Source organism: Hordeum vulgare, chromosome 5H (genome assembly GCF_904849725.1).
Source record: "Hordeum vulgare subsp. vulgare chromosome 5H, MorexV3_pseudomolecules_assembly, whole genome shotgun sequence".
NCBI lineage: Eukaryota > Viridiplantae > Streptophyta > Magnoliopsida > Poales > Poaceae > Hordeum > Hordeum vulgare.
In genome coordinates this window covers 168,116,095-168,139,347 of record NC_058522.1, presented here as the reverse complement: position 1 = coordinate 168,139,347, position 23,253 = coordinate 168,116,095, and the positions used below count along the sequence as shown (strand labels likewise).

The following is a 23,253-nucleotide window of genomic DNA, read 5'->3' as shown; positions in this document are numbered from 1 at the left end:
AGGAGGGTGTCTGGATGAAGCAGTTCATGACGGATCTTGGAGTGATGCCAATCACACTGAATCCAATAACCCTGTTTTGTGACAACACGGGTGCCATTGCCTTAGCAAAGGAACCACGGTTTCACAAGAAGACCAGACACATCAAACGGCGCTTCAACCTCATCCGCGACTACATCGAAGGGGAGGACGTAAATATATACAAAGTGCACACGGATCTGAATGTAGCAGACCCGCTGACTAAACCTCTTCCACGGGCAAAGCATGATCGACACCAGAACTGTATGGGTGTTAGATTTATTACAATGTAATTCGCATGGTGATGTGAGGGCTAGATTATTGACTCTAGTGCAAGTGGGATACTGTTGGAATTATGCCCTAGAGGCAGTGATAAATAAGTTATTATTATAATTCTTGTATCAAGATAATCGTTTATTATCCATGTTATAATTGTATTGAATGAAGACTTAGATACATGTGTGGATACATAGACAAAACACTGTCCCTAGCAAGCCTCTAGTTGGCTAGCCAGTTGATCAGGGATAGTCAGGGTCTTCTGACTATGTACAAGGTGTTGTTGCTTGATAACTGGATCACATCATTGGGAGAATCATGTGATGGACTAGACCCAATCTAATAGACGTAGCATGTTCATCATGTCATTTTGTTGCTACTATTTTCTGCCTGTCAAGTATTTGTTCCTATGACCATGAGATCATATAACTCACTGACACCGGAGGAATGCTTTGTGTGTATCAAACGTCGCAACGTAACTGGGTGACTATAACGATGCTCTACAGGTATCTCTGAAGGTGTTTGTTGAGTTAGTATGGATCGAGACTGGGATTTGTCACTCCGTGTGACGGAAAGGTATCTCGGGGCCCACTCGGTAATACAACATCACACACAAGCCTTGCAAGCAATGTGACTTAGTGTAAGTCACGGGATCTTGTATTACGGAACGAGTAAAGAGACTTGCCGATAAACGAGATTGAAATAGGTATGCGGATACTGACGATCGAATCTCGGGCAAGTAACATACTGAAGGACAAATGGAATGACATACGGGATTATATGAATCCTTGGCACTGAGGTTCAAACGATAAGATCTTCGTAGAATATGTAGGATCCAATATGGTCATCCAGGTCCCGATATTGGATATTGATCGAGGAGTCCCTCGGGTCATGTCTACATAGTTCTTGAACCCGCAGGGTCTGCACACTTAAGGTTCGACGTTGTTTTATGCATATTTGAGTTATATGGTTGGTTACCGAATGTTGTTCGGAGTCCCGGATGAGATCACGAACGTCACGAGGGTTTCCGGAATGGTCCGGAGACGAAGATTGATATATAGGATGACCTCATTTGATTACCGGAAGGTTTTCGGAATTACCGGGAATGACGAATGGGTTCCGGATGTTCACCGGGGGGGCAGCCCACCCCGGGGAAGCCCATAGGCCTTAGGGGTGCCGCACCAGCCCTTAGTGGCCTGGTGGGCAGGCCCAAAGAGGCCCCTGTGCAAGGAGATAAGAAAATCAAAGAGAAAAAAGGGGGAAGTGGGAAGGAAGGGAAGGACTCCACCTTCCAATCCTAGTTGGACTAGAATTGGAGGAGGAATCCTCCTCCCCCCTTCGGCCGAACCCCTTGGGGCTCCTTGAGCCCCAAGGCAAGGCCCCTCCCTTCCCACCTATATATACGGAGGTTTTAGGGCTGATTTGAGACAACTTTTCCACGGCAGCCCGACCACATATCTCCACGGTTTTTCCTCTAGATCGCGTTTCTGCGGAACTCGGGCGGAGCCCTGCTGAGGTTATATCACCACCAACCTCCGGAGCACCGTCACGCTGCCGCAGAATTCTCTACCTCTCTGTCTCTCTTGCTAGATCAAGAAGGCCGAGATCATCGTCGAGCTGTACATGTGCTGAACGCGGAGGTGCCGTCCGTTCGGCGCTAGATCAGAGCGGGTTGTGGGACGGATCGGTTTGTGGGACGGTTCTTGTGGCGAATCGAGGGACGTGAGGACGTTCCACTACATCAACCGCGTTTATTAACGCTTCTGCTGTGCGATCTACAAGGGTACGTAGATCTGAAATCCCCGTCGTCGATGGACATCACCATGATAGGTCTTCGTGCGCGTAGGAAATTTTTCGTTTCCCATGCGACGTTCCCCAATAGTGGTATCAGAGCTAGGTTCATGCGTAGATGTCATCTCGAGTAGAACACAAAAGTTTTTGTCGGCGGTGATGTGCGATTTGCTGCCCTCCTTAGTCTTTTCTTGATTCCGCGGTATTGTTGGATCGAAGCGGCTCGGACCGACATTACTCGTACGCTTACGAGAGACTGGTTTCATCGCTACGAGCAACTTCGTTGCTCAAAGATAACTCGCATATTACGTCAAGATTCCTCACCAGAGCATAGAAGAGGAGAAAAAATAATCCTACTCTCCGATATATAACAAGACTCAAAGCAGTTTTTCACTAGACTCGACTCTGCCAAGTTCAATCAATCAAGGGGGCTCCTAGGTCGGTATTGCTGTGATACCAACTTGTCATACCCAAGATGCGACCCTATCCTCAATTTGGCACGAGGGCCTCGCCAGGGATAGAAGCGCATCTCGTCGTGTCGCAAGAATGGATATCGTTACAAGTACATGTACTAAAAAGAAGATATATATATATATATATATATATAATTGGCTTACACTCGCCACAAGCTACATCAGAGTCACAACAGTACAATACATAAACATCATGAAGAAGAGCAAGGTCCGACTACGGACAAAAACAAATGACAAAAGAAGAACGGCGTCCATCCTTGCTATCCCAGGCTGCCGGCCTGGAACCCATCCTAGATCGATGAAGAAGAAGAAGAAGCAACTCCAAATGAACAATCAGCGCGCTCGCGTCATATAACCTTTACCTATACCTGCAACTGGTGTTGTAGTAATCTGTGAGCCATAGGGGACTCAGCCATCTCATTTCCAAAGGTATCAAGACTAGCAAAGCTTAATGGGTGAGGTATGGTTAAGTGGTGAGGTTGCAGCAGCGACTAAGCATATATGAGGTGGCTAAACTTACGAGTACAAGAAATAAGAGGGGGATGATCTACGCATGACGGACGTGGACTACTGATTATCAAATGAATGATCCTGAACACCTACCTACGTCAGGCATAACCCCACCGTGTCCTCGATCGGAGAAGGAACTCACGAAAGAGACAATCATGGTTACGCACAAAGTTGGCATGTTTTAATTAAGTTAACTTCAAGTTATCTAGAACCAGTGTTAAACAAAGCTTCCACATTGCCACATAACCGCGGGCACGGCTTTCCGAAAATATTTAACACTGCAGGGGTGCTCCAACTAGTTCATCACAAATTACCAAAAGTCACATAGAAATCCTCGATCACGAAGCTCGCAATCTCGTCGGAATCCTTAGTGGAAAACCTCAACTCTGAGATTACCCAAAGCATCACCGGAATCCCGATGCACAAGATATTCCGTCAAAGGTAAAACTAATCTAGCAAGGCCGCCCGACGTGTCGACGATCCCGATAGGAGCCGTGTATCTCGTTCTCAGGACACGACGGATGGAAAAGCCTACAGGTACCAAATCTCGAGTTGCCCCGTGGTGGCCCTGTAGTCTGTCCATTTTGGAACAACACTCATGAGGAGCACTGGCCCGGGGGTTGATTAAAATTCCTCGGGTTAATTACTCCCTATGCAATTCATTAGTTATTAGGAAAATGTAGTACCAAAGTTGGGCCTTGCCAGACCAGCTTTAATCTAAAACGAATTATCAAGGGGGTCCCCATAACAACCCCGATCGTGTTAGGATCGCTCAAATATGGAACATAACACCGGTAGCCGAAACTAAGGGGGCAAAGGTGGAACAAAACACCAGGCTAGAAAGGCTGAGCCTTCCACCTTTTACCAAGTATATAGGTGCATTAAATTAAATAGCATTTAATATGGTGATATAACAAGGAACCCACGTTATCACATGGAAGCAACTACACTTGCAACTAGCAACGCTAACAACAAGGTTAAGCAAGCAGTAACATAGCCAATCAGTGGTTTGCTAGGTTGTGAACAGTTGAAGGTTTTCATGGCATTGTTGAGAGGTTGATATTTAACATGTGGTAGGCAACGAGACATATTTGATAGAAGCGATAAAACTAGCATGTCAATGATAGTAATGGTATCTGGAGAAATGGTCATCTTGCCTGAGATCTCGCTTGGAAGAAGAACAACTCCGACAAGTCGGTGAACCAACGTAGTCGAACGGGTCCTCACATTCCGACATGCATGCGGAACTCTATCGAGATGGAGCAAACCGGAAACAAACACCAACACAGATATTCACCACATGATGCACACCCTACTATGACGCATGATCAGTTCAACATGCAAGGCATGGCAATTCACCTCACGCAAACACACATTAAATGAAGCTCGATATGCAACGAGTTGCATATCGACGAAACTCCACGGTTAATTATTTAATTCACTCCCGATTATTTACACGGCAATATTAAATGTTGTTAACATGGCAAGGGTGAAGCGGTGATTCTACCTGTCATCCTAGTCGGTTAACACGCGGGACTTTGAAAGTCGCTACGTCACAAGAAACATGCAACACATGACTATGCCATGAATGTGTCATGCATGCGAGTTACAACACCACGGGCAAGAAGAGAAAGAAACATGAGTCGCCACGGCGAGCGAAAAGGAACCATGGCGGCAAAACGGAAACGATGCCACGGCAATGTTTCTATCCCGATAACTCGACGAGATATCGTGCCAACGTTTAGGAAGCGTGTGCGGGATCGCTAAATAAAGATGGGGTGATCCCGGTTACCGGGTTCCCATGTGTCTGGGGTACAACAAAAGAAGAACAACGTGCTACGGGCAACACATATGGCGCCAACATACGGTTACATCTCATACATCACATGCACACGGTTCACGACAACGTTCCAACGGTATACCTTCGAAGCGTGCATATCGGAGCAGTTCGGATCGTTGCGGTGAAGGAGAACAAATATCGTCGTGGTCGTAGTGGAAGTCGTGGTACTCGGGTCTCGTCGACGATAGTCGTACTCTTGGCGTCAGTACACGGGTCTTCACATCAGTGGTCGAACACGTTTCCGGGGGTCGTCGAGGACGACGTGGTGCTCGACGAATTTGTCGATTCCACAGCGGCAGGGATGGTGCACGCGGCGACGACAAGCGGCAGCACAAGCAAGCAACATCTACTAGCATGCAAGCTACGAGAACTTGCTAGCTAGCAGGCATGCAAACTACAGCAGCAGCTAACAATAGCAGCAAGCAACCTACATCTAACTGGCAGCTACAGCTAGCAACTAGCATCTAATAGCAAAAGCATCATCTAGCAAGCAGCAAAGCAGGTAATAGCTAAGGCAACGGCAGGCAGGAAAAGCAGCCTAGCTCAGCAACTAATAACAACAACATAGAAAACAGCAGATACAACTAGCAAGCTAGCAATAGCATCGCAACAACAAGAGCAGCATGCAAAAACGGCAAGGAGGCAACGCAGCAGCTATGGCACAGCAACAGCATGCGGCAACGCAAGGCGGCGCAACAACAGGCAACCGGCACAGCGGCAGGTCGGCACGGGGACTCGCCAAGGCGGCTCGGCACCAAGCGTACTCGGGAGGGACGAGGCCGCGCACGGCGGCATGGCGAGGAACGACGGCACAGGCGAGGAACGCCGACGTGGGCGAGGAACGACGACGCGGGGCACGCGAGGAGGCGGTCTGCTGCTGCTCGGCCTGCCTGAAGCGGTCGTCGGAGGCGGCGGCTCGCTGGAGAGGACGAGGGGCAAGGCGAAGCTCGGGAGACCAGGGACGAGGCGACCTGCAGCGGGACCAAGGCGGCCATGGCGAGGTCAGGCACCGGTGACCTAGGGGTGCGGGAGACGGCGTAGTGCGGGTAGGCGACCAGCTACTAGCGGCGGGGACGGGCGAGCTCGGTAGCGCGGCCAGCCGCTGCGGGGCCTGGGGCAAGCCGGCGGCGGGGCAGGAGAGGGGCGAGGCCGAGGGAATCGGGACAGAGGGAGGAGGAATCGGGAGGAAGAGGGGATCGGGACGAGCAGGGAAGAAGGGGATCGGGAGTTGTAGAGGAAGACGACGGCGCACGGGGGGAGGACGAGGGAATCGAGGGCTGGCTTGCTAGGTCAGCACGGACCGGCTGGGCCTATTGGGCCTTGGCCGGCTGGCTCCCTCTTCCTTTTTTTAAAATCAAAAAACGCACACAAAGGGAAAAAATTAAACGAGATAAAAAAAACTTTTGACTCCTTTAAAAGAAACCCCAACTATAAAATAGATTGGGCATTTTTAACGAATAAAAATAAAACCTTTTTCAAGAATAAAATAAAACCCTTTTTACAAGAGAATAAAATAAACCCCTTTTACCAATAAAATGAGACTCTAGTTTTGAAAATAAACAAAAGGAAAAAATAAAGGAAACCCAAGGGGTTGCCCCCACATTTAATAAAAGTATTTTAAAAGGAGACGAACCTTTTTAAAGGGGGTTAAAACTGAAACTCTGACGTAGCCACAAAAATAGAATAGAGAGGAGAGAAGGTTTTACGTCCTCGTTGGAACAGGGTTTTAAAGTGGCTGTGTTGCACCCACTCTCATCACTCCAAAAAAACAACGCCACTCACAAAGCACTAACACCCAACAACAAGGAGCAACAAGCAACACCGACAAATAACACAGTTGACATCATGGCATGCATGATGCCATGATGCAAACTACATGATGATGCAACCAACAAAATATTCACACGACGGAAACTGAAATAAAGGGGAATCTTCTCGAACGTCGGGCTGTCACAACTCTCCTACACTACAAGAGGATCTCGCCCCGAGATCCAAGAATGAAAGGGGGAGAGGATGAGAAAGAACAAGAGGTAAAAACTTAGTCGGTTCTTTGACAAACGAGTGACACCAACAATCCTTGAAAGTTGCAAAGAGATGAGGAATTATATGAGAAACAAGCAAGAATTCACGGAAAATTTCGGCAGCACTTCGATAGGAAAATGGGACAAAAAAAATCGATAAGATGGTAGAAATAGACAATATTCATAACAAACAACTAAATAGAACAAGGGAACACCACAATCTTGACAGAACAAGATGATAGACCCAAAAGAGCAATACCACAATGCCTCCGGAACAATAGAATAGGAACTAGCTCATACGGGAGAAGCGAATGAAGAAAAAAGAATGACAACTATTATCACAATAGAATTGAAGAGCCTCCGGACAGAAAATTGATGTAGTAGTTGGAAAACCTACAACGAAAAGAACAAGATAGTATTGGGCTTACGAAAATCATCTCAACATTTATGAGGTGACAACCAACCACCAAAAGAAACAAGGATAGTTGAAAGCAAAGATATCGAAACTTCTTACACCAAGAGGGTGCATTGAGAACTTGGATTAATGACAGGCACCATAATTGCGACAATCCTTAGGAAAGGCTTTATGTGAAACTAAACCAAGATACTCAACCCAGAAATCATGAGTTGAAAAAAATATCTCATGATCATTGAGTTGGTGGATTTACTTATCTCATTCTTGAAAGGAAAACTCTTCGAGGCTCCTACACTAACAAGAATGCTATAATACCACCTCAAAGGATAAAGGAAGAACCAATGCACTGGAAATGCAAGGGAAAGAATGCTTGAGGTTGTCCAACAGGAATGTTGAAGAACACTTTGAGAAAAATCACATCCTTGATGAACCACCAAGACGAGCCTCCATATCAAAAGGATGATGCAAGATATGAAGGATGAAAGGATAAGATGGAAGCCTTGCAAAGTCTTCGATGAAGCTACTCAAGGAGATACTTGATAGAACTTGGAACTCCGGAAAAGAAAAGATAAGAACACTTGAGAAAAAAGAATTGATATCGTGAGCCACTCCGGAAGAAGAATTGAAATCATTTGATGAAACAAGAATAAGAGTTATGTTATGCTTATCCTTCATCACGTTTAATTGATGACAAGCAACGGATTTAGCATAGCACTTATTCTTCTAGAAATGATTGAGGAGAGATATGAGCACAAACTAGAAGAAATGTTGCAAGAAACACCGGTGAGAATTGAAATAAATGAGGCAACCAAGAATGAATAGAGATACATGAGAATGAAGAGATCATAAGCCACCTGAGAGAAACTAGAACAAGGCACCGGATAATCGAGAGACGAACGAAGAGACAACAATGGAGAAGAATTTGGGAATGAAAGCTGCAAGCTGAGAACGAACAAAATCTTCTGGATGATGGCCTTCGAGGATCGAGAATGAAAATAACTCAGAAAAGCACCGTATAGCAAGAAATAGATTACTCATGATTGCCAACAACTAAGAAGATGCAAGAAAGCTAAAATGATGGATCTCCAAGAGAATAGACCAAGATTTGAGAGAAACACTCCTTCGAATTGCAAGCTGAGGATGATGACGACAAAAAACACCAAGAATAACCAAGACACCCCAGAATAAATGAAGAATGAAGGGTTGAGCCAAATACGAGAATTAATTCGAATAGATCTTGAAGAAGTAATATGACTGATGGAAATCATTCTTATGTCGTATTTGAAAAGATTTAGAGATCTTCGGAAAAGATTACAAGAGCCAGATAAGATCCTCGGAAAGAACCTGTGGGTTATGGGCCCACTCAAAGAAACCACCGTTAGAAAAGATTGCCTAGAAGAGAGATATTGCACCGGTAAAAGAAAACTAGATGAGGTTAGCACCTCGAAATAACTAAAAGAATTGAAAACACGAAACTTCCAAGATATCTTCAACACTCCGGATAGAAAAAGAGGAATGAATAACAGGATAGGCTGATAAGAATCTGCAACATGGGAAAGAATTTACAAGGATGAAAAGGATATGATGAACATGGACACCTGAATTAAATTCACCGGAAAAAGATAACCAGATTGAAGGAATGATGCACTAGAACTCCTGAGAATCTTCACAATGAATCACCGGGTAAGAGAGAAAAGAACAGACATCGGAAGCACAATGAAAAGAAAACTCTTGGATGAAAATTGAATCACTGAAGAAAAGGGCGGGAGGGCGGGAAAAACAAAGACAACTTGAGACAAACTCCGGAAAGAAAAGAGAGAATGATCTGCACAACTGGAGAAGATTGAATTTACTTGAAGAGAAGCACACCGGTTGAATGGAATTGATACGATGACTCCGGTTGAAAAGGAAATGACATGACAACTCCGGTTGACAAGAATTGACATGAAAATCTGATTAAGCCAAAGGATTAGCACTCTCATAAAAAATATAAGAACACCACTTAGGAAAGATCTGAAATCACCACTTGACATCGAAGCAACTTGAATTACCATATTCCAACAAAACAAGGACGCGGCTTACGGAACAAGCCAGAACAAACTCATGAGAAAGATTTCGTCCGATATTTTCGTGGACAGGATCGCACGGGCTCGAACCTTACAGTAGCCATCAAGTGCAAGGCAGTGCACCCGACATACAAAGCGTCCCCGAGTCGTAGCAAGCTACAATGACTCTTTAAGACACAACGTGAACCGCTGTAAGACGACTGTCAACAAACGAATCCACTAGATGTCGAACCCCAACCTAACATCATGCATTTGTTGGAAGATTGTCCTATAAGTAACTACTTGAATTCCCACCTAAGAATTCCCGAAATTATCTGGTCATGCAATCTGGTACACGGATACAAGGAGTAATATTTCACACAACTCCTATACTAACCCGTCACCTGTATCACATCCGTCAACACACAACCACAATCTCGGACCTTCATCTACAACAGACCCTCGTGATCACAACGATACAAAGTATGGCAGTACTCCCGAACAATCTGCACCAGTACTGGGGACATCGGGGTTATCTAGCCACTACTAGTATTAAAGCAATTATGAACATCCTTCTTTTGAGATACTAAGAAATCTGAATGATAACGATGTGCTCAAGAATCCCCTGGAGCTCAACTCACCGGAAGAAATCAAGTCAGACAGGAGGCACCAAGACAGAACTCCGTCACATCGGCATCATATAGATTCCAAAAATATCCGCGTGATCCTAATTTTTTTTTGAGTGAGAAGAGGAGTAGAATTAAATTATTACGTCAAGATTCCTCACCAGAGCATAGAAGAGGAGAAAAAAGAATCCTACTCTCCGATATATAACTAGACTCAAAATAGTTTTTCACTAGACTCGACTCGGCCAAGTTCGATCAATCAAGGGGGCTCCTAGGTCGGTACTACTCTGATACCAACTTGTCACGCCCAAGATGCGACCCTATCCTCAATTTGGCACGAGGGCCTTGTCAGGGATAGAAGCGCATCTCGTTGTGTTGCAAGAATGGATATCGTTACAAGTACATGTATTGAAAAGAAGATATATATATATATATATATATATATATATATATATATATATATATATAGAATTGGCTTATACTCGCCACAAGCTACATCAGAGTCACAGCAGTACAATACATAAACATCATGAAGAAGAACAGGGTCCTACTACGGACGAAAACAAACGACAAAAGAAGAACGACGTCCATCCTTGCTATCCCAGGCTGCCGGCCTGGAACCCATCCTAGATCGATGATGATGAAGAAGAAGAAGCAACTTCAAATGAACAATCAACGCGCTCGCGTCATATAACCTTTACCTGTACCTGCAACTGGTGTTGTAGTAATCTGTGAGCCACAGGGGACTCAGCAATCTCATTTTCAAAGGTATCAAGACTAGCAAAGCTTAATGGGTGAGGTAAGGTTAAGTGGTGAGGTTGCAGCAACGACTAAGCATATATGAGGTGGCTAAACTTACGAGTACAAGAAATAAGAGGGGGTTGATCTACGCATAACGGACGTGGACTACTGATGATCAAACGAATGATCCTGAACACCTACCTACGTCAGACATAACCCCACCGTGTCCTCGATCGGAGAAGGAACTCACGAAAGAGACAATCACGGTTACGCACACAGTTGGCATGTTTTAATTAAGTTAACTTCAAGTTATCTAGAACCAGTGTTAAACAAAGCTTCCACATTGCCACATAACCGCGGGCACGACTTTCCGAAAAGATTTAACCCTGTAGGGGTGCTCCAACTAGTCCATCACAAATTACCACAAGCCGCATAGAAATCCTCGATCACGAAGCTCGCAATCTCGTTGGACTCCTTAGTGGAAAACCTCAACCGTGAGATTACCCAAAGCATCACCGGAATCCCGATGCACAAGATATTCCGTCAAAGGTAAAACTAATCCAGCAAGGCCGCCCGACGTGTCGACGATCCCGATAGGAGCCGCGTATCTCATTCTCAGGACACGACGGATGGAAAAGCCTACAGGTACCAAACCTCGAGTTGCCCCGTGGTGGCCCCGCAGTCTGTCCAATTTGGACCAACACTCATGAGGAGCACTGGCCCGGGGGTTGATTAAATTTCCTCGGGTTAATTACTCCCTATGCAGTTCATTAGTTATTAGGCAAATGTAGTACCAAAGTTGGGCCTTGCCAGACCAGCTTTAATCTAAAACGAATTATCAAGGGGGTCCCCATAACAACCCCGATCGTGTTAAGAGCGCTCAAATATGGAACATAACACCGGTAGCCAGAACTAAGGGGGCAAATGTGGAACAAAACACCAGGCTAGAAATGCCGAGCCTTCCACCTTTTACCAAGTATATAGGTGCATTAAATTAAATAGCATTTAATATGGTGATATAACAAGGAACCCACGTTATCACATGGAAGCAACTACACCTGCAACTAGCAACGCTAACAACATGGTTAAGCAAGCAGTAGCATAGCCAATCAGTGGTTTGCTAGGTTGTGAACAGTTGAAGGTTTTCATGGCATTGTTGAGAGGCTGATATTTAACATGTGGTAGGCAACGAGACATATTCGATAGAATCGATAAAACTAGTATGGCAATGATAGTAATGGTATCTGGAGAAATGGTCATCTTGCCTGAGATCCCGCTTGGAAGAAGAATAACTCTGAGAAGTCGGCGAACCAACGTAGTCGAACGGGTCCTCACATTCCGATACGCTTGCGGAACTCTATCGAGACGGAGCAAACCGGAAACAAACATCAACACAAATATTCACCACACGATGCACAACATGATGCACACCCTACTATGATGCATGATCAGTTCAACATGCAAGGCATGGCATGGCAATTCACCTCACGCAAACACTACACATTAAATGAAGCTCGATATGCAACATGTTGCATATCGACGAAACTCCACAGTTAATTATTTAATTCACTCCCGATTATTTACACGGCAATATTAAATGTTGTTAACATGGCAAGGGTCAAGCGGTGATTCTACCTGTCATCCTAGTTGGTTAACACGCGGGCGTTTGAAAGTCGCTACGTCACAAGAAACATGCAACACATGATTATGCCATGAATGCGTCATGCATGCGAGTTACAACACCACAGGCAAGAAGAGAAAGAAAATGAGTCGCCACGGCGAGCGAAAAGGAAACATGGCGGCAAAACGAAAACGATGCCACGACAACGTTCCTATCCCGATAACTCGACGAGATATCGTGCCAACGTATAGGAAGCGTGTGCGGGATCGCTAAATAAAGATGGGGTGATCCCGGTTACCAGGTTCCCATGTTTCGGGGGGTACAACAAAAGAGGAACAACGAGCTACGGGCAACACATATGGCGCAAACATATAGTTACATCTCATACATCACATGCACACGGTTCACGACAACGTTCGAACGGTATACCTTCGAAGCGTGCATATCGGAGCGGTTCGGATCATTGCGGTGAAGGAGAACATAGATCGTCGTAGTCGTAGTGGAAGTCGTGGTACTCGGGTCTCGTCGACGGTAGTCGTACTCTTGCCGTCGGTACATGGGTCTTCACATCGTTGGTCAAACACGTTTCCGACGGTCGTCGAGGACGACGTGGTGCTCGGCGAATTTGACGATTCCACGGCGGCGGTGATGGTGCACGCGGCGACGGCAAGCGGCAGCACAAGCAAGCAACATCTACTAGCATGCAAGCTATGACAACTAGCTAGCTAGCAGGCATGCAAACTACAACAGCAACTAACAATAGCAGCAAGCAACCTACATCCAACTGGCAGCTACAGCTAGCAACTAGCATGTAACAGCAAAAGCATCATCTAGCAAGCAACAAAGCAGGCAACAACTAAGGCAACGGCAGGCAGGGCAAGCAGCCTAGCTCAATAACTAATAACAACAACATGGCAAACAACATATACAACTAGCAAGCTAGCAACAGCATCGCAGCATGCAAAAACGGCAAGCAGGCAACGCAGCGGCTATGGCACAACAACAACATGCGGCAACGCAGCAACAGGCAACCGGCACAGCGGCAGGTCGGCACGGGGACTGGCTAAGGCGGCTCGGCAGCAAGCATACTCGGGAGGGACGAGGCCGCGGCATGGCGGTACGGCGAGGAACGGCGACGCGGGGCACGCGGGGAGGCGGTCTGCTGCTGCTCGGCCTGCCCGAAGCGGTCGTCGGAGGCGGCGGCTCACTTGAGAGGACGAGGGGCGAGGCGAAGCTTGGGAGACCAGGGACGAGGCGACCTGCAGCGGGGCCAAGGCGGCCATGGCGAGGTCGTGCACTGGCGACCTAGGGGTGCGCGAGACGGCGCAGCGCGGGGAGGCGACTAGCTAGTGGCGGCGGGGACGGACGAGCTCGGCCAGCCGCTGCGGGGCCTGGGGCAAGCCGGCGGCGGGGCAGGAGAGGGGCGAGGCCGAGGGAATCGGGACAGAGGGAGGAGGAATCGGGAGGAAGAGGGGACCGAGACGAGCAGGGAAGAAGGGGATCGGGAGTTGCAGAGGAAGACGACGGCGCACGGGGGGAGGATGAGGGAATCGAGGGCTGGCTCGCTAGGTCAGCACGGACCGGCTGGGCCTGCTCGGCCTTGACCGGCTCGCTCCCTCTTCCTTTTTTTTAAATCAGAAAACGCACACAAAGGAAAAAAATAAACAAGATAAAAAAAACTTTTGACTCCTTTAAAACGAACCCCAACTATAAAATAGATTGGGCATTTTTTTAACGAATAAAAATAAAACCTTTTTGAAGAATAAAATAAAACCCTTTTTACAAGAGAATAAAATAAACCCCTTTTACCAATAAAATGAGACTCTAGTTTTGAAAATAAACAAAAGGAAAAAATAAAGGAAACCCAAGGGGTTGCCCCCACATTTAATAAAAGGATTTTAAAAGAAGACGAACCTTTTTAAAGGGGGTTAAAACTGAAACTCTGACGCAGCCACAAAAATAGAATAGAGAGGAGAGAAGGTTTTATGTCCTCGTTGGAACAGGGTTTTGAAGTGGCTGTGTTGCACCCACTCTCATCACTCCAAAAAAACAACGCCACTCACAAAGCACTAACACCCAACAACAAGGAGCAACAAGCAACACCGACAAATAACACAGTTGACATCATGGCATGCATGATGCCATGATGCAAACTACATGATGATGCAACCAACAAAATATTCACACGACGAAAACGGAAATAAAGGGGAATCTTCTGGAACGTCGGCATCGGGCTGTCACAACCTTCCCCTGGGCTGGCCCGACGCCGATGCTCATCGACCTCACCGGTCCCGACGACGACGAGGAGGAGGGCATCTAGGGCAGCGCGCCTCCTAGTCTTTAGTTTATTAAACTTTCTGTTTAATGTAACGCGGACTCATGGGACTATCGACTCGTGAGACTATCGCCGGCCTTCGAGGCTGGCATTATGGTTTTCATATTTTAAAAATATTTATTATGTTTTTTTCGTGCCGCCTAAAAATGAGTCATGGCTGGGTTGGGCACAAGGGCCGATTCAATTACAAAAGCGGACACGGATGTCCGCCGGGCTGACCCAAACGGATAAAATACGGACAAAGCGTACGTCCGTTTGGATCGAGTGGTTGGAGTTGTTATAATTGGGTGCAAACGACTGCAAAGAGGACATCCGCTTTGTGGATCCAAACATATAAAATCTGAATAAAATAGACATTCATTTATTGTACTACGTTGGAGTTGGTCTAAGACATTGAAGGTCTTGAACTTTCCACCACTAAAAAATAATATCTGAATAAAAAGGACATTCATTTGTGGTCTTACATTTAAGTTGATCTAAGGCTACGTATAATGGAAATATTATATACTAATATCATGCATATGATACTAGTGTATGATAATACTTCTGTAATGCATAATATTATAAATTAGTATCTAAATTGAATTATTAATTGTCATATATGACACAAAGTACTATAACATTTAATATGATATAATATCATAATATGATACCATATAATGTCTTTCCTCATTTAGTGGTATGCCACATCATCAAATAAGTGTACTCCATTTATTCCTAAATACTTGTTGTTCAAAAGAATTAAACTAGTTTTTTAACAACAAGTATTCTAGTATAGAAGGAGTATGATACTGCTCATGATACTCGATCAGGCTAAGACATCGAGGCCTTGTTTGGTACTATGGTCTTTGAAAAGATTGATTGGGATAATTCCCACAGGGATTGGATGAAACCTCAATCTTCATTTAATCTTTTTAAATCCTCATTTATCCTCAATCAACTAGGTAAGAATAGTGTATTGCGTATTAAGAAAAATATATTAGAATTTGAGAATTCGTGAGAAAATATGAAGATGAAACATGTCAAATACATTAGAACTAAATGATGTTATGGGATATGTGGAAATTTAAGAGTTTGACTGAATAATCCTAATAGACTCGTACCAAACAAACAAGGCGTGAAGGTTTTGAATTCCCCACCACTACAGTGTTCTTCGGCGGCTACTTTTGTTGATCGTGAGTCGTCACGGTGCACAACTTGGCTTCACCAGCACCCATTCTAATTGCAGACCCTGCCCTTTCGCAAAAAAGAAGATCCAAACCCTGCACAGCCTACGCCGCCTCCTCCCCCTCCCACCCATCTCAAGTCTCCACCCGTTTCCAATAAAACGCGCTACCTCCATGCCTCCGCACCACACCACCTCCATCTCCATGGACGCCTCTACCCTCGCCGCCGTCGCTTCCTTCGTCGTGTTCTCCAACAAGCCCCATCTCCTCCTGCCACTCAACCCCTCTCGCAGCCTTGCACGCACCCGCGGCTCCCTTGCCGTCTGCTGTTCTCACTCCCACGCCTCTCCTCCGCCCTCGCCCCTCCCGTGCACTGCGTCCGATGATGAGGAGGTCGCTCCTCCGCGCCTCCGCCTCCGCCAGCTCTCCGAAGAGTTCGGCTCTCTCCCGGACGCCGACCGCGCGCGCCGCCTGCTCGCGTACGCGGCCGCGCTCCCGCCGCTGCCCCAGGCAGACCGCGTCGCGGCCAACCGCGTCATGGGGTGCGTTGCGCAGGTCTGGCTCCTGGGCAGCTGCGACCGCTCGGGACGCATGCGGTTCGCGGCCGACTCCGACTCCGAGCTCTCGCGCGGGTACTGTTCCTGCCTCGTCTCCGCACTCGACGGCGCGGCCCCCGAGGAGGTGCTCGACGTGGACCCCGCCGATCTCGCCCCGCTTGGTGTGGCTGCGGGGGCGCGGTCCCGGGTCAATACGTGGCACAACGTGCTCGTCGGCATGCAGAAGCGGGCGCGGGCAGCCATTGCTGCGCGCGAGGGCAGACGTCTTGGGGAGCCGTTCCCGTCGCTCGTGATCGGACGGGACGGCGCCATCCGCGCGCAAGGAAGCTACGCCGAGGCCAAGGTGAGCGCTCTTTTTTCCGGCTAGCTTTTTATTGATGTTAGCCAGTCGGTTTTTCTCAGTGATCTGATGGAAAAAACGTGTCTATGTCTCCACAAATAGAAAATCAGTAATATATGACGTGTAGAATCTGCCAAAGCTGTGTGCAAATTGACCTTCCGCACTATAATGGCATCGGATAATTAAAGGTAGCTTTTCTATTGGTTGTTGCGTTTCGGCCTTTTTCCTTTTTTCTAGAATCTGCGATGTGGTCATAGCTATGTGTATGGTCAAGAATGGCTATAATCGGATCGACACTGTCAGTTAAGTCGTGACTCTTACCTTCTACTTTGTGTGGCCTTGCTTCATTGCTTGGGCAAATTCGGTTAATTACCTAATATATGCACCACACGTATTTCTAACTTACATGCTTCGTTCTTTTACAACAATGAAAGGGCGCCTCTTTGGAAAAAGATGCAAATCTTTACTTTGCCTAGAGCTGCTAAAGTTGGAAGGATCAAGCGGTAGAGCATCTCCAACAGATGATTTGTAATAGGGTAGTGTCCAAAAAACCATTTTAGGGCATCTCCAACAGCTACTCTATTTTAGAGCATCTCCAACAGCAGCATAAAAGATTCGCGCCCCATAGAAGTTTTAGCGTGTCACTGTAGCACTTCTATTGTGCGGTGACCTATGTTGCTTTAGCAGATGCCTAAAAACGGGCGCCCGAAAAACACGCAGTGCAAATTGTGAAGCGCGCGCAAGCCGGCGCCTCAAATATAGTGCGCGGGACATCGTTTTCAGCGCGTGTCCAAAACTTTGCAGCGCGTGCATAATTTTGCAGCCTTTGTTGGAGTTGTCCGGCGCCCAAAAAACGAATCGTTTAGCGTGCGGAGCACTTTTTGGGTGGCTGCTGGAGATGCTCTTAGTGCACAGGGGATGTGCATCTCCAACTTTGGGGACCCCGACTTATGAGTCGAGATCGCCGAATGAACGTGCTCAATGATCCCAGAGATCAATGCTCAACGAACACACAGATGCTGAATATTAAGAGTCTTACATCCAAGTACCGAATTATTACAACACATGACCGAATGGTCAAGTTCACAAGGCAGGGCCTATAAGGCCAAATCACACTGATACAACTAGTAGCGGAAATCTTAGGGCTAAGCGGGTGCTCATGCCATCAGCCTACACCAATAGGCATTCTGACTGAGAAGCGTCCTAGTTCGAAGGGCCGTCTCCAAAGACGTACTCTTCTCCAAACTCCGGTCCTTCCTTGTCTGGTCAATAATATAATCAGTGGCAAGCTAATGAGTACTTTGAATGTACTCCCAAACAACCCATGATATGAACAATGCAATTGGTAGATTAACAAGTACTATGCAGTTTTGGTGGATAGCAGCTTAACTGTAATTAAACATGTTCATGGATATGCATCATAAGCTAGATGGTATTTAGAAGAACAGGTTACGGATATCAATATATTTGTTAAGGGGTGAACGCTCCAGGTTCACCCGATATGCCAAGTCATCAAACTTGGTCATATCAACTCTTTCTCAGATACACCATTAAACACACACACACTTGGTTTTTGCGGAAACGACTGGACGTAGTTTAAGCAGGATTACCCAACTGTCCTTGATCGTGGACACGGCTATTCGAATAGTTTTACACTCTGCAGAGGTTGTACGCTGTACCCACGAGATCCGGGAAACTTCCGTGTCATCCACGACTCGCGGTATATAGCATACCCAAGGTAAGTACCCGATCAATGCCTTTCCCCTGACGATACTAGACAAAGAGGTCCACTCGATTTGTACCCAACCCACATGATGTACGTCTTACGAGCACCGACTCTGGACAATATCAACCGTGCGGGGACCAACGGTGTGCCCGGAACACGTAAAAACGGCATAGTCACTCTACCTGACACGACCCCGTCACGAGAGTGACCACACATCACTCCCGTCACTAGTAATGTGGTTCTTTGCTAGCACCGACCAGAGTAATCAACAAAGCCCCGTCCCATAAAGGTGTAACGTGGTCGTACATGTAAGGTTGGGACGGTCGACACATCATAAATCTATTCTCATTTTCGAAACCACACACACACAAAATACCCGGTGCACCACTTCACCAAAAGTGGCCACCTAACTCATCATCACCCTCGGGCATTAGTGGCACCTGATGGGGTTTTTATAAACCTTTGATTTTATACCATCATCATGCTCATGCTAGTATGCTTAGCTCTACTTGTCAACGTGATATTAGCGTGACCCTCATAGGTGGTAGGATCATGCTCAAAATGCAAGTGCTCCGGAGGAGCCATCGGTAACATCACTTCAATGATTTACCGATACTTATGATCACATGCAACAGAAATATTTGGTACACTAGCATGCAATATAGCATATGCTCAAACATGACCAAAGGGCTGATTGCCTTGATCAGCTAAGTATCCGGGGTCTTCGGGGTCTTCAAGTCCAACTCCTTCGTCAAGAGTGGTTTCTATCGTCGTATTAAATAAAAAGCAATAAGTAGCTCACTCAAAAACAGATCACAAAGTCACTTTAAAAATGTTGTTTAATTCTGATAAATCCATATTGTTATTTTAAAATACTTGTCTCTGGTTTTAGTGAAAGGACTATTTTTAAAATCAATTTAACATAAGCAAAACTATTCCAAATTAGCCTTCCTAATAATTCTAAAATAGAGAAGTTGTCCTAAAAATTTGTCTAACAGTTTTATTAAATGCTCCTCATTTTTAGAGAATAATGATGGAAGAATCATTAATTTCCACTAGTTAAATCTTTTATAAAAATCTTCTAAAACAGAGTTTTTTTAAAAAAGAATAAGGGCAACAGCCCTGGCTCGGCCTGGGGCTGGGCCGGCCCAGATGGCCAGCCAGCCTGCCCTGGCGCGCGCGCCGTCAGGTTCAAACCTGACACGCCGGCCCCTGCGGTCAGAGGCTGCAGGACGCGAGGGAGGGGTGGATGGGCCACCGACAGGTGGGGCACACTTGTCGGGGTCGTCTTCCACCTCTGGACAGAGGGGAAGGGAGGCCCGCCGGCGTGGCTACCGACGTTCTCCGACCCTAACAATGGCGGGAATGGGTTCGGCTCGTCGTCGCCTACCTGCTGGTGGTCGAGTCGATGCCGGGGGGGGGGGGGGTCCTGGTTCACCGGCGACGAGGTGGCCGCGCGGAGTGGTTTCGGTCGACGGTGGGTATGGTGGCTACGGGCACGAAATCGAGGGGAAGTGAGGGGAAAGGTTCCTGGGGTCACGGGGAGTGCGTAGGAGGGCAGAGGGACGCGAGAACCGCCGTGTAGCCGGAGATCGACAGGAGCTCCAAGGCGGAGAGGCCTCGATCGATCTGGAGCACCGGGGCTCTTCTTGCTCGATGGGGTGGCTAGGGAGATGATTGGGGTCTAGGTGGAGTGGAGTGAGGGGTGCTGGAGCGAGGGGTGGCCTATATATAGGCCCGCGACGGTGCACCGAGCGGGAAGCTCCGATGGTTTCACCGTGGCGTGCAGGGGGGGTGCAGAGAGAGGTTGGGGTCGAAACCACGGTCTCAGGACGTGGTTTTGGACCTCCGAGCTCACTGCAAGAGAGGGGGGAGTGAGGAGTGGCGTGCCTGCATGGCCACGCTCCTCTGGCCGAACCTGGTGCGCGCGGGCACGCGTCGCACCGTCTCTCAGCGCGGGAAAGGAGGGGCCCTGGGGGCTGCCTGATGTAGTGGAGCTGCCGGGGAGTGGAGGGACACCGCGGGGAGGCTGGAATTGGCCGTGGGAGGTCGCCCCCACCTCGGTTGCTCCCTGTAGCGCGCCCAGAGCGCAGCTTTGGCATGCCACGGCATGCTGGCGCGCTCTGGGCACCTTGGACACGTCTGGCGTGTCCTGAGCCCTTGCTTGGAGATGCCTAGCCGTTTGAATCCCGTGGGAACATCTGCTAGTCAAAAGAGGGGTGGAAAACAGATGCTGTCAGCCTTGGGCTGAAGCTTAGATTGGGTTTTTTGGCTTTTCTACTTAGAACCAGAAAAGAGCCACTTGACTGGAGTTGGGCATTGATGCTGGCCACCTAATCTAGGAGTTTGGGAGAAAGGGAATGGGTGTAGCTGGGGTTAAGAGGGGTTTTGCCATACTGTCAGAAGGTGCTCGACAGTGGTTTGGGGTGGTTACACTCCACCACTGGCTATGAAACTTAACAGGACTAGGTTTGGTGCAAAAACATGAGGCTACACCAAGTTTGGGCTCCATTGGACAAGTTTAGCAATGTAAACTTGAAATTACTCCTAAATGGCCAGGCCTGTCCCTTCCAAAGGGAGTGTGGGCAAATCCATTCCCACAAATCCCATTTTTGGCAAAGAGTCCTCATTTGAGGTATTAGGCATTCCTGCAAAGTTTCTGCTCCATTGGATAAACTTTGCTATGTAGAGTTGCTCTAACTTCATACTAGGCAGAAAGGGTTTTGGAATTATTTGGTGACCCTAACCACCTTGCATCAAGGTGAAACTTTATATGGGCACCAAATATGGCTTAGGGAGGTCACTGGAATTTCTTAGGAGTTTATTGAGAATATTTCCTTCGGAAATATTTCAAAAGGTCAAAACAGGCATAATAGGTTTTCAGGGTTTTACTTAATTATTTATAATATAAATGTGGGTTGAAAATTTTATGTATGGAAAATATATGCCCTCTGAGTATCTCCAAATTTTCTCAGATTTTTCTAAGGCAGAAAAGTATTTTTCCATATAGGAATATCATTTCTGGCCTTAGAAATGGACATGCAAATAAAATAGGAAAATAATTTATAAAATAATTATTTTATGGTTTTTGAGAGTAAAAATAGTCTTAGAACCAAATCACCAACTTTGGGTAAGAGCACTCTGTTGCCATCAAGGACTTGTAGTGCAACCCAAGGCAGGATTTGAAATAATCAGAAATAGGAAAAGAGATTTTGAGAATATTTAAGTTATGAAAAATATGGTTTTGCTAATACACAACCAAGCATACAATGACAACAATGACACTCACATCATTGATTTTGGAGAAGTTTTCATAAACTCAGATTTTTGAATTACAGTAAAAGTGAAGTGAAAACAGGGTGGGACAGACCTATCCCCCTTACAAGAATCTCGTCCCCGAGATTCCTAAGCTAGGTGCTAAAAAGGTACGGAAATTCAGATCGGAGATAGTCTTCACGCTCCCATGTTGCTTCTGCTTCGGTGTGGTTGCTCCACTGAACCTTGAAATACTTGATGGTGCGACTTCTGGTGCAACGCTCTGCTTCATCCAGGATGCGGATCGGCCTCTCACGATAAGTGAGATCTGGCTGAAGGTCGTTGGCCTGATGGTCAATGTCCTTATAAAGATCTGGACGGTTTGGCGCTTGCAGACACTTCCGGAGTTGTAACACGTGGAAGACGTTGTGCACACCCGAAAGTTCCGGAGGTAGCTCCAACTGGTAAGCAACTTCTCCACGCCTTGCCGTGATCTTAAATGGTCCAATGAACCTTGGAGCAAGTTTCCCCTTGACGTGGAAACGCTTGGTTCCCTTGAGAGGTGTGACGTGGAGGTACACCTGGTCTTTAAGGTTGAACTCCAATTCTCTGCGGTGAGAATCCGCATAGCTCTTTTGTCACGACTTGGCTGCCTTCAAGCTATCTCGGACAAGCTCCACCTTATCTTCTGCCTCTTGCAGAACTTCCGGCCCGAAAATCGGACCAGTTGAGCGGGGTGCGACACTTTCGTCCGTACAACATTACAAATGGGGCCATCTGGAGACAGGATTGGTAGCTGTTGTTGTATGAGAACTCAGCGAACGGCAGACAGTCTTCCCATTTGGCACCATGTGCCAAGACAAGTGCGGAGCATATCTTCGAGTATCTGGTTTACTCTCTCCGTCTGTCCGCTCGTCTGCGGGTGGAAAGCGGTGCTGAAAGAGAGCTTGGTTCCGAGGGCTTCTTGGAACTTCTTTCAGAATCTTGAGGTGAACTGCGTGCCTCAGTCAGATATGATCTCTTTGGGGACTCCATGAAGGCTCACAATACGCTCAATGTAGAGGCTAGCCAGCTTGTCGCCCCCATAGGTGGTACTGACGGGAATGAAGTGAGACATTTTGGTCAGGTGGTCGACGATGACCCATATAGAGTCATGGCCTCTGCTGGACCTGGGTAAGCCGGTGACGAAGTCCATGCCGACTCGGTCCCACTTCCATTCGGGCACCTGGAGAGGTTGTAGCAGTCCAGCAGGTCGTTGATGTTCAGCTTTGACTCGCTGGCACACGTCGCACTTGGCAACATAGGACGCTATTTCCCTCTTCATGCCGTGCCACTAGAATTTTTCTCGGAGGTCTTGATACATCTTGGTGCCTCCTGGGTGAATAGAGTAGGGTGTGTCATGGGCTTCCTGCAGGATCAGATCCTTGAGTTTCGCCTTGTTGGGTACGCATAAACGTTTGCCAAACCACACTACTCCTTGCTCATCCACCGAGAATTCTG

The 23,253-nt window shown here is 47.0% G+C and overlaps 1 protein-coding gene across 2 annotated transcripts in view; it reads left to right on the top strand.

Moving 5' to 3' along the window:
• The first annotated feature begins 15,935 nt into the window (after positions 1-15,935).
• LOC123452193 (quinolinate synthase, chloroplastic-like) overlaps positions 15,936-23,253 on the top strand; it is a 43,807-nt gene continuing 36,489 nt past the window's right edge. The window contains exon 1 of one of the 2 annotated variants that reach the window (XM_045128801.1): positions 15,936-16,775. In XM_045128801.1, the coding sequence (XP_044984736.1) occupies positions 16,050-16,775 (726 nt within the window). In that variant the 5' untranslated portion in view covers positions 15,936-16,049. The remainder of the gene's footprint in view (positions 16,776-23,253) is intronic. The other variant, XM_045128800.1, reaches the window with a different exon arrangement.